The 12,403-nt window shown below is 32.8% G+C and overlaps 1 protein-coding gene and 1 long non-coding RNA gene across 2 annotated transcripts; both read left to right on the forward strand.

The window, feature by feature from the left end:
- LOC140057155 (degenerin unc-8-like) lies at positions 1 to 5,457 on the forward strand. Its single transcript, XM_072102708.1, has 13 exons — positions 1 to 28; positions 386 to 493; positions 611 to 724; positions 961 to 1,291; positions 1,582 to 1,691; positions 1,831 to 1,994; positions 2,208 to 2,309; positions 2,553 to 2,661; positions 3,162 to 3,234; positions 3,427 to 3,484; positions 3,624 to 3,697; positions 3,985 to 4,060; positions 4,283 to 5,457. The coding sequence occupies exons 1-13, from the start codon at positions 1 to 3 to the stop codon at positions 4,442 to 4,444; spliced, it is 1,509 nt and encodes a 502-aa protein (XP_071958809.1). The 3' UTR covers positions 4,445 to 5,457.
- A 3,664-nt stretch (positions 5,458 to 9,121) lies between these two features.
- On the forward strand, positions 9,122 to 9,763 carry LOC140057371 (uncharacterized). Its single transcript, XR_011846929.1, has 3 exons — positions 9,122 to 9,154; positions 9,467 to 9,574; positions 9,691 to 9,763. It is a non-coding gene; the product is annotated as an uncharacterized lncRNA (long non-coding RNA).
- The last annotated feature ends 2,640 nt before the right edge of the window (positions 9,764 to 12,403 follow it).

The raw sequence follows: 12,403 nt of genomic DNA on the forward strand, positions 1-12,403 counted from the left end.
ATGGTTCTTGGGACAGGAGTTGTAAGTGGTAGGCCTAGATAAAATGTCAATCTAGTACAAACTGGACTAAATATATAATCTGTTCACACGTACATGCCCCCCTCTCGGCGCATTCACAGATTTTAGAAAGTCACGTGGTACATTACTGGCCATCTTTGTGTCCAACTATGCCTGTGTAGTGTATGGAGTCGAGTTATGTGCTTAAAAAATGATAAATAATAAAAAATTCACAGGGTTTTAAATATCCAATTTAATATCAAAACAATCAACTAATACGTATTTTTATAAACTAATTTTTTTCTTTGGCGGAAATCAGCTTTTAAATAAATTACAAAGTATAAAATTAAAGTAACGTCTTTTAAGAAGAATTTCTTTCTCTTTACAGATTGCACTGATGAGTTTAAATTCCAATGTGATAATAAGCAGTGTATTGACAAGACTGACCTTTGTAACGATAAAGAAGACTGTTATGATTATAGCGATGAACGTTCATGTAGGTTATTTATAATCTGTTAGCCTGTGTGTCCTAGGACTGTGTTTAACATGTAAAGACAAAAAATGTTTGTTTCAGTGCTATATACTCTCAACATTATGCTTCATTTAATTTTAGGTAATTGCTCAAGAATTCTTTGTAATAACAAGAAATGTGTTAACATTTACGCTGATTGTAACGGATTAGACGAATGCGGCGATGGCTCTGATGAAATGTTCTGTAATGAAACAAGTGAGTGTACCCTCGTCCCTAAACGGCCTAATCTAAGTCGGCTCTAAACCAACTCTCCCCGAGTAGGCCTAAATTAAACCCCAATCAGTCAACACCGTTCCCAATAAAGTTACTAACAACTATAAGTCTATTCGGCAGTTGTGACAACGTGTTGATAAATGATGCAGATAAGATAGATTTAAGTTAATATGCCTATATTTGTTATTTTATGTAATTAGTATTGTTTTTTTATATAGGAATTCATTATCAAACACACGATCCTTCAAATTGGACAGATGACTGGTATTTCCAATACGCAGACAAATTAGACATAGGTTCTGATACATATGTGCTTGAGACAGCAGTAAAATTATTTAAGGAATACTTCAAAGATTGGGGATTTGAGCGAGTTTCAGGAGAGTTTCCACCAGACTGGATTAGATTCCTTGTCTTCAGTAGCACGGCAGACTATAGTGACCTACAGAATGTTCTAAAACTTACCCAAGAAGAATTATCGGAACTAGGACATCAGGCTCACCAGATGATTTTACAGTGTACTTATGGTGGTACGAAGTGTGATATTGAAAAGTACGTGAAAATGGTTTGACAGTTTTATTAATGATAACACCTACAGTAGTTTTTGTTAATATAAAACAAATATAAACAAATCCTCAAATTATTTCTGTTTCTGTTTTTTATTTTCCATCTCTCAATTTAGAATATATAACATATCATTTAAATGGAAAGTATGACCAAAATAGCAAAGCAACTACTGTAGATGTCTACAAAAAAAGTGGGAATAGACCGTCCTTACCTGCACACGTTTTTTTTTCATTCAGTTAGGTGTCACAAATGAATTTAAGCTTATTTGATTTCAGGGATTTTCACTTATTTCAACATGACAAATACGGTAACTGCTACACATTTAACAGTCATAAGAAGGAAAATGCGACAAAACACGATGTATCACAACCAGGTGCCGAAAAAGGTAAGTTGGTAACCGATTGTAAGAATCCAAACGAAGATTTGAGAAAGAGCCGAAGTTTTTCAAAATACAAACTAACATAGCATTATATTCGATTCGTAGTTTGAATCTCTTTTCACCCATTTACTTTTTGGTAATAAAGGTTTAAAGCTAACGCTGTACACAGAACAACATGAATATGTTAGTATCTTCGGACAAGAGAGTGGCATCAAAGTGTCGGTGCATAATCAGTTTGAAACACCGTTTCCAGAAGAAAATGCCATTACCGTCTCACCAGGCAGAGCTACGTCATTAGGCATAAAAAAGGTAAACGTCAATGCAATCATTTTTCTTATCATTGAGAGATGTAATGCAATTGATGAAGAAGCTCTTTGACATGATTTACACTTGCTTTGCTTCGTTGGTTGCAAAGTAACTAGTTCCTTATGTCTTAGGTTTTTGAAAATCAATAGTTCCCTATATCACGATCGTTATAATCGAAACGTGTATTTTGAAATGTATACAATGTTTTATTTGCAGCACGAACTGATTCGGAAAGGCCAGCCATATGGTAACTGCACAAGTGAAAATGCAACCGTGAAGAACTTGATTTACAAGGGAGACACAGTGTACACAGCTACTGTAAATAACAATGATATCATTCATGTTTATTTTACTCCATGAATTGATTTAAAAATTGAAAGGTTTCCATGTATTGTCTGTTTGTACATTGGTCTGTATTCAAATTATTCCTAATCAGCAGATCCAAGTTAAAAATATAAATATTATCATCATTATCATATAATTGCTGTAATGGTAGGTCTACGTCTTACCTATTTAGTATCTATTAACCCAATCATTATTTTCATTTCTTATTTTCAATAGGCTTGCCAAAAATCGTGTTTACAACTAAAGTTACTAGAAGTTTGCGACTGTGTGGACACATTGCGTTATAATGGTTCCCAGCGTTGCCAACTACTGGATCTTGAACAAGGCTAGTTTAACCAAATGAACACACAACATTAGCAAACATTGAAGCCACTGCTGGCGCGAAAAAAAAAATTCATTCTTCAATTCTTTTCGTAATTTTTATTCAGCCAAAATAAATATTTAACATGTAGGCTATACTACAAAAAGTGATTTTACTGATTAAGCGAAAACTCAAGGGACTATAATTCGCATATGTGGACAATGAAAATACGAATACACATATGTACATAGGCTAAACCAGCCTAGCTTTACCTACAAGATCTATTCACTCATTTTAGAAGTACATTATTTGTACCTTTAAACTGAGTGAATAGATCTTGTGAGTAAAGCTAAACATTTGTATAGACCTATATCATTGCAACAGTATTTCTAAAAGCTCAACATATTCCATTAGTACGCATCACAACATTAATATAAGGCGTACAACATACTAGATTCAATTTACCCGTAATTGCAGTGAAATATTATATTTCTAAAGCCTATACTTTTTTTTTTACCAATTAGAACGTTGCCGCCAATTTGTGAATTTTCTTCATTCTCAATATTTAATAAAATGTGATTGTCCAGTTGCTTGTCGGTAAGTTAATGTATCTTTCTAAAACTGAAACTAAATTCGCTTCTTGACTGGACTGGTAACATGTATGGTGAATTATTGTGTTAAGTTGTAACAAATTAAACAAAACCATTGTATTGGTGGAAAGTCATGGACTACTATGTTGTGACGTCTTCTTGTAGCAAAAGAATAATTTCTATTTTTTTTTGTTTTTAGTGAAATTACATATGAAAAGACCGTATCACAATCACTTTGGCCTTCCGATAGATATGTGGTAAGTTTGCTGGTACGGTGAAGGAACTGAGAACTCGTGCCAAGGATTTAATAATATAAGATTATAACATTATTACGAATGGACTATACCTAATAAACTGATTTCGAAATAAGTTACAATAACATTTTTAATCTTCCAGAAAACTTTGCTTGACAGTATTTACGTCCTTGAGCCAAGATACAGTGAACATTTATACGATCTCGAAACGGCACAGTAAGTAGCATGTTTCAAAAAGAGGCAATGTTTTCGCGCCAATAGAAAGCGTCAGCTTATACGCATGCGTAGAGACCGATTTTAAAGATGGAAACATGAATACGCATGACGCTTTCGATTCGTGTGAACAAATTCGCCTAATGGAAATCGGCTTTACACATTATTAACTGTAATGATCAGATTTGCCAGACGCCTTTTAAAATTAGAGATATTCAGTCTTCAATGTATAAATTGTATTTGTATAATAACTATTTTTCTATAATTACTTTTGAAATGTGTGTAAACAGAAGAAATCTTGCTCGTCTGAACGTGTATTATGAGGATCTTTCGTACGTCTCCATATCCGAACTCCCTGCTTATACAGTAAGTATACACAGACACGTCTATTTAGTATTACTTTCAAGGACCTTTTGGACGTCCATAATATCACAAAAAAATCGATCAAAAATTCTGAACCTTTAATTTCAATAATCCTATAGGCCTATTTTGTGAAAAATCGAGATTGAGTGAGAAAATTGACCGGGTGATAAAATAATCCGATATTTCAACGTAATGTACTTTATAACCAATTATTCTGAATTTCAGTGGCAAAGCCTCTTCGGTGACGTAGGAGGAACTCTAGGGCTGTATATTGGTCTTTCATTGCTAACTGTTGTCGAATTCTGCGAATTCTTCATTGATATTCTTCTTTATTGTTGTAACAAAATGATGAAGAGGAACAAAGTACAAAGCATACCGGGCATGTAGTTCATAAGATGCAACCAGGGAAGAATTGTAATTTAACTCTTCGCTGATGCAACACAATTTCCCATTTTTGTGTATATATGGCCCAAGACTTAATTATATATTATGACGAGTAAATTATAGTTTATACGCAACAAGCACGTTTTTGTTGTTGCGTCTAGGTAGATTTCAAGGTAGTAGGGAGGTTTCGCAACCTTACGAATACGATAACGAAAACGGATACGTCATACATTTGTGAAACTTTTGAGCTGATCCCCATTTCATATTCGTAAAGCGTATTCGTGTTGACGAATATCACCAATCATGTTCGTAACTACAAAACGAGTATAATTTTTGATCTATTTTGCACATTTTGCATTTGAATCTGGAATGATTCATGATTATAATATAATTATAGATTTATTGAATGTAATTTACTAAAGTAATTTACTAAAATGCCATGTCAATTTGATAAATAGCACTTTCTAAAGTCCTCACTCGCTTTGATGTTACGCTAGGTCTAGGCAGCCGGCCAAGTACCTGCGCTTCGCTCAAATTTACCGCAGTCATATTTTGGACGCGCCTCAATATTTCGTTGCCATGCGAAACAGATTTTTTATGGCTTACGAAAAGGAATACGTGTGCGTGACGTATCGTATTTCGTTATCGTATTCGTAAGATTCCGAAACCTCTCTAATGGCATCATATGTCCTGGTAAATGATCGGTGTTGGACCTGTTGGTAACTATAAATAGAAGGTAGTCCATGTAGTATGTATAAACTAATTAAATGGAAACAGCCATAATTTTGTAAAACGGCGGCGTGTCGAGCAAAGCAAAAGTACTTTGATATTATATGATTGTAATTGATTGAGCTTGACAGTGATATGATTATTTAGAAAGATGCTATATACATAAATATTTTCCATTTCTTGGACTTGTAAATCTATTTATATGTCTCTTCAAAATATAAAAGACAAATAAATAAATAATAAATAAATAAATAATGCATGTTGTGAAATTATGTACACTTCTGTATAAGCCTAGATAAAGCTATTTATATGTGTATTCAAAATATAAAACACAAATAAATAAACTAATAAATAAAAAATGCATGTTTTGAAAGGTTTTAAAATAATGCACAGTTGGATTTACATTTTAACCAGCTTACTGTTAGTGTGTGGTTATTTATTAGCTATGATTAATAGAATAAATAAAGATTGTAGCACGATATTCATTTACATAATTTACTCATTATGAATAAAAAATGAAAACCTTCATAAAATTATATTATTTCCCATGCGCGGATTGACAAAACAATTGAGTAAATAAATAGTAGGCGTGGTTTCCACTAATACGCAAATGACGTAGGCCTACAACGCAAGTAATAACAACAACTCATGTGATCTCTCGCTTGCGTGTATATGCGTTGCGTCCTACTTTAGAAATCATTTTGACTTAAATATCAACGACTAGGCACTGAGAAAAAAATATAACAAGTATTCGAACATCGACATTTAAATAACCTTGCTGTAAATTGAAAACATTATTACGTTAATTAAAACCAGAATCGTGTTTTCATTTAGGTATTGTATTGTGAATCACATAAAGAAAGTACATTTTTATAGTAATATAATAGTAATAAGAACAATTACATATTGATAGCCAATATGCTTTACACTCTCAAATGGAAAAATCGATCGGATTTGGAATGAATATCGTCCTAAATAATGTTACAATAACCGAAAGACGCTCATTCTATCACCAACTAACACTGCATTGTCGTCGTGAGTAAACAATGTCGGACTTGTGATCAAGTTGAGATTTTGTATCAGTATTTGCATTTCCGCGCTCATATACGGAAGAAGTACCACAAACTGGCAAGCTACGCGGGAACGAATTTACTAACAAATATTTTCGTAATACGTACATCCACGCGCGCATAATTCAGAAACTTATCCGAGATCAAGATTGATGCAAGAATATTAGGAAACGATTCGATGTTGTCATTGAGAACATGTCTCAAGAAGAAGAGGAAACTGTACTTGGAATAAGTCGAAATTTCGGAGAAAACACTTCTTCACATGGTATACCACGGATAGTAGCGTCAAAATCGTATTCTCTTGGCAGGCCTATGTCCTCATCGATACATACTTCAAGTTTGAAGTTTCTATCAAAGTAAGTTAAGAACGTATCTATCATTTAATTTTACAAAGAAAATTTAAGAAAACAAGCTTACTGATGGCTACACAAATCATTCCAATCAAAGAATGTTTATATTTTTATAACTAATTTAGAAATCACATCCACACGGCCAATCGTAGACTTTTCGATGTTTGTCTGAAATAAAAGCTCAAGTAGTATACGTATGAAACGCCATATGTGCCAAAATATTAATCTTTTTACTAATAATTAAGTCAAAAGGCCTCGTTAAAAGTGATTAGGAATTAAATTGTAACTTTTGACTTACAGTATTTCCATTTTTGTTTAAACTAATATAGCAATTACCGAAAATTAGGCATAATGAAAATAATAATTATAACAGAAAAAATTAATAAAACGAATATTTCTTGCTTTGCTTTTATTTATTTTTGTCAGTACGTCGTTGAAAACTCAGACGCCAGACCCTTGCAATTTCCCGCCGTTACCTTATGCAATACGAATCAAGTTCGCCGGTCTGTTTTGGCGTTACGTCATGAGTATGAGATACTATCGTCCATTGAAGACTACACATATAGTTTGCTATATTATGGTAATAATGTTTTAGTTAATAATGTTGCGTCGTCAGAAGATTTCCCTGATATGTAGGCATACCGTAGTGCAAGATAAGGGGGTCGTAGTGGGAGATGAGAGAATTACAATGAATGCAATATACCGGTTTGTGACCATGTAAAGCTTATTTCGGCGTTTTTAAAATGATGGTCAAAAAGGTTTTTTATCTGCATTTATCTCTCCTTAAATAATATGGTCTGCACTAATTCTGTCCTCTAATTCTGCTTCTCTTTGACTCTGTCCATTCTGTAGGCTACCTAGCCCTGTCTCTATCCATTCTGTAGGCTACCTACCTAGCCCTGTCTCTGTCCATTCTGTAGGCTACCTAGCCCTGTTTCTGTCCATTCTGTAGGCTACCTAGCCCTGTCTCTCTGTCCATTCTGTAGGCTACCTGAATGGTTCTTTTGCTTTCCTATCGTTCTTTTGACAGTTTATTCGGTATGTACAGATGTATTCAATAGATTTACAGCATTTTATATTATAAATGCTTCCGCAGCTCCATGTAAGGATGATGATTTTCATTGCGACAACAATAAGTGTGTTAAAGACTACACAGGGTGTGCAATGGTATTGATGATTGTGGTGATAAGTCAGATGAACAAAACTACTGTCTACCTAAAGGTAAGTATTGGAATTTTTATCCACCCGTAAAATGATGGAACACACGAGTATTATTGATAATTTAGTAATAATTATCACCACCGCCATTTTTGTCTTTCTGTAATGGCGCTAGTTACAATCCGTTATGCATGAGTAATTAATGAATGACGTAATGCATAAACGGGCAAAGGTAAGTAAGTTTGTAAAATGATGGAACGCGTGGGTATTAGGCATATATTTGAAAATTTAAAGTAATAATTATTACCAATCATTATTATTTTTATTTTGCATAAATATATTTTGGATTGTTTTATATACAGTTCCGTGTCGATCTGGGTACAGGAGGTGTCAAATGGGAGGAGAATCCGGTTATTGTATTAGCGAAGACAGATGGTGTGACAGAAATATAGATTGTTACGATGGAGAAGACGAAGAATGTTCAGCAGATGACAGTGAGTAGAATCGGACATACCAAAGCTATTTCAGTTTAAGGGAGAAAACAAAAATTCAAACAGCAATACATATTATAATAAAAAACTATTTTAATAAGCAGCTGCTTGTCTGTTAAATTGCCATTTATAAGCATGGTTACCTATTGGGGAAAGTATTAGGTCTATACGTATTGATATGTACTTACAATTGCCAACTAACCACTGAGAGTTCATTGATGATTCGGCCAGTTAAAAACAGGCTTATAATGTATATATTTCAGTTAAGTGCAAGGAGGATGAATTTTCATGTAAAAGCGGGGTAGAGGCGTCTTTTGAAACCGAATTTGTTGAAAAATATGTAACTAAGTATTGCATTAGTGCCAAGCTAAAATGTGATGGTATTAGACATTGTGCGAATGATGCTGACGAAGCAAATTGTCCAGGTGATGTAATTTGTGTATGTTCAAAATATCGGTATTTATTAATAGCGCTTGTATAAATGCACCGAAACCATAACAATACAATATAAACGCTCTACTTTACATTTTTGGTAGGCCTATTAATGTATAATTTATGCATCCTCAACATAACCCAGGACCTCCTGGTATAGGAAAAATGGTTCTTGGGACAGGAGCTGTAAGTGGTAGGCCTAGATAAAATGTCACTGCCAATCTAGTACAAATTGATACTCGTTGTTTTTGTAGCAGGACAATGTAATGAGAATGAATTTACATGTGGAAACATCATTTGCATCCCGAATGATTATAAGTGCGACGGGTTTTGTGACTGCGCAGACTGCAGGGACGAGTCTTCAGACATAGTTTGTGTATTTACGTGCAGGAATGGTAAACATATTCCAAAAGAGGAAACGTGCGATTATAAAAAACCAATGCGGTGATAACAGCGATGAAGAGGGTTGTACGAATTTTCAAAGTACAGTAATTTTACTTTTATTAAACATTTATTTAGAGACTGATACAAAATACATTAATGAATGAATCTATTGATTGATTCAAAGAATGACTGGTAGATCTTCATAGATCTACCACTATCACCGACACAATTCTAAGCAATACACACATTATCAATTATCCTATACATTTAATTTTTCCCTATATGTTGATCTTCAATTTCTTTTGAAAGTTTAAGTTAGCCTACTTAGGTAATATTTGTTTTCAAATAAATGACATAAGTATAAATTAAAGTAATGGCTTTTAAGAAGTGTTACTTTTTTTCTCCTTACAGGTTGCAATGAAGAGTTTGAATTTCAGTGTGATAATAAGCAGTGTATTGACAAGGCTTACATTTGTAACGATATAGAAGACTGTTATGATTATAGTGATGAACGTTCATGTAAGTTATTTTTAATCTGTTAGCCTGTGTGTCCTATGACTGTGTTAAACATGTAATGACAAATGTGTTTGTTTCATTGGTATTTACTCTCAACATTATGCTTCATTTGATTTTAGGTAATTGCTCAAGATTTCTTTGTAATAACAAGAAATGTGTTAACATTTACGCTGATTGTAACGGATTAGACGAATGCGGGGATGGCTCTGATGAAATGTTGTGTAATGATACAGGTTTGTGTAGTCTTTCTACACCAATTTGGTCAAACTCGGCCCTAAACCAACTCGGCTCTTATCAACTCGGCTCCAAGTCTCGGTCTCAAATTAACACTTCTCAAGCCAACTCGACCCCTTGTCAACTCGGCCCCCAAGTCAAATTGGCCACAAACTATTCTGTCTTAATGAAGTGATTAATTAAGATTTTGAAGCAAATAAAATTATTTTCGGCAGTTGTATCAAGGTATTGACAATTCGGCAAGTGATGTTAGATTTAAATTTATATATTTATATTATTATATATGTATTAGGCCTATAACTTAAGTAATTTTTTTGTAGGAATTCATTATCAAACACACGATCCTTCAAACTGGACGGATGACTGGTTTTTGCAATACGTAGACAAATTAGACATAGGTTTTGATATAACTACAGCAGTAAAATTGTTTAAACAAAACTTTAAAAATTGGGGATTTGAACGAGTTTCAGGAGAGTTTCCACCAGACTGGATTAGATTCCTTGTCTTCAGTAGCACGGCAGACTATAGCGACCTACAGAATGTTCTAAAACTTACCCAAGAAGAATTATTGGAACTAGGACATCAGGCTCAGCAGATGATTTTACAGTATACTTATGCTGGTACGAAATGTGATATTGAAAAGTACGTGATACTTACAAAAACACCCAGTTTTTGACGAAACTGAAATATTTAAAAATAATTATAAAAAATAAATATAAACAAGTTTGTGTTTCAGTTTTATTTTTTTCATTTTTCATTTCTAAAATATTATGTAAATGGAAATGATAACCAACAATATCAAAGCCTGTACACAGTTTATCAAATTTAAATAGAAGACAATTTAAAAGACAATAAAATGTTCAAACATGACATTACAGTCAAAATCTGAAACAAAATATGTTGGTGAAACTAGACTGTGGTTTACATATAAATAGATTAATTCCACAAAACACAAAGCAATATATTTGTTGTGACTAGTAGTGACAGGCCTGATCGCAAATGAATTCCTTATTTGATTTCAGGGATTTTCATCTATTTAAGCATGACAAATACGGTAACTGCTATACATTTAATAGTCTTCTTTCCCTTTTCAGGGAATTTATTGGTTCAAAATATATTGGCTTTTGGCCCTAATACAAACAAATAAAAATTAACTATAACTTAAGATAATGGTTTCTTCTTTCAAAAGCAAAGTAGACGTATTTTCCTAAATTATAAGTAAAATTTGTGTTGGAAAGTAATAAACAAAGCTTATTAATAGAAAGAAAAACACGAATAAATCTTGGAATAAAACTTTTTCTTAAATCATTGTAAAATGTGCATTGCAAAATAAAATGATATTCATCCTCAACAATGTTCTTTTTACATAATTTACACGTTCTCTTATATCTTTCTACACCCTCCCATCTGCCCTTTTCAATTTCTAGCTCTAATATCCCTAAACGTAACTTAGTTAATAATCTTCTTTGTTTAAAATTAATGATGTTGGTCAAGTGATAACTTAAACATATTTCTTTTTTATAAAGAGAAAAGAGCCTTAACTTATTATGTAAACTAAATTTTTGAATGCATTTTTGTTTTTCAATATCACATAAGCGCAACTTAAATTCTCTCAAAAATAAACCTTTACTATTAACATATTGTTGTAACCATATATAACCAAAAGCAGTAGAAAAGAGTAAGTGTTTGACCTGTTGTGCCCAACAATTCTCATTACGGTTAACTTTTCTAAGTTGAAATTCATAACACTTAAAAATGAATCTGTCATGATCTAAAGTAATAATGTGTAACCAAAATCTTATAACTGTAACTAAACAATCCACAGAAAGTGGTAATCTACCTAACTCAGAAGTAACAGCGGCATTTGGTGCATTTTTTCCAACTTGCAATAAATATCTACAAAATTTAGTGTGTGTTTTTTCTATAATGTTTGTGCTATCTGACATTCCCCAGATTTCGCTTCCATACGTTAAAATAGGAAGTATTTTCACATCAAAGATATGGTTCCATGTATTAATTGGAAGAAAAGATAAGTTACGATAAATGAATGATTTTAAGCAGAATAAACTTTGATTTGCTTTTTGTTGATTATGTTGCATTGAGTTGTTCCATGCACCATTTGAACTAAAAATAACACCAAGATAATTATACGAATTAACAATTTTTAATTGAATATTTTTATACTTCCATTTTTCAATGTTCCTTAAATTGCGGCCATTTTTAAAAACCATAATTTTGGATTTTGTAGTGTTTACAGTAAGTTTCCAAGTATCACAATAAAGTTCAAGTTTATTTATTAATTTTTGGAGACCTTTCACCGTATCACTAACAAGCACTAAGTCATCTGCATAAAGAAGATGATTCATATGACAATCTCCAATTTGAATGAAATCGTTTACCTGATTAAGTATACCACTCAAATCATTAATGTAAATATTAAAGAGTAAAGACGACAACGGAGAACCTTGTTGTACTCCAATCGAACAATTAAAAGATGGACTAAGTTTGTTGCCAATTTTAACATGAGCAGATAAGTTTTGGTATAAGGAATTTATTATGTGTAACATTCTGCCTGAAACACCGATACATTTCAACTTA

The sequence above is a fragment of the Antedon mediterranea genome, chromosome 8 (genome assembly GCF_964355755.1).
Source record: "Antedon mediterranea chromosome 8, ecAntMedi1.1, whole genome shotgun sequence".
In the NCBI taxonomy this organism is placed as follows: domain Eukaryota; kingdom Metazoa; phylum Echinodermata; class Crinoidea; order Comatulida; family Antedonidae; genus Antedon; species Antedon mediterranea.

Bases quoted from the DNA above. Each gene is read 5' to 3' on its own strand.
- LOC140057155 (XM_072102708.1), top strand. From the start codon at position 1: ATGGTTCTTGGGACAGGAGTTGTAAGTG. The intron at 725-960 runs GTGAGTGTACCC...TTTTTTATATAG, and splicing joins AATGTTCTGTAATGAAACAA to GAATTCATTATCAAACACAC. The intron at 3,235-3,426 runs GTAAGTTAATGT...TTTTGTTTTTAG, and splicing joins GATTGTCCAGTTGCTTGTCG to TGAAATTACATATGAAAAGA.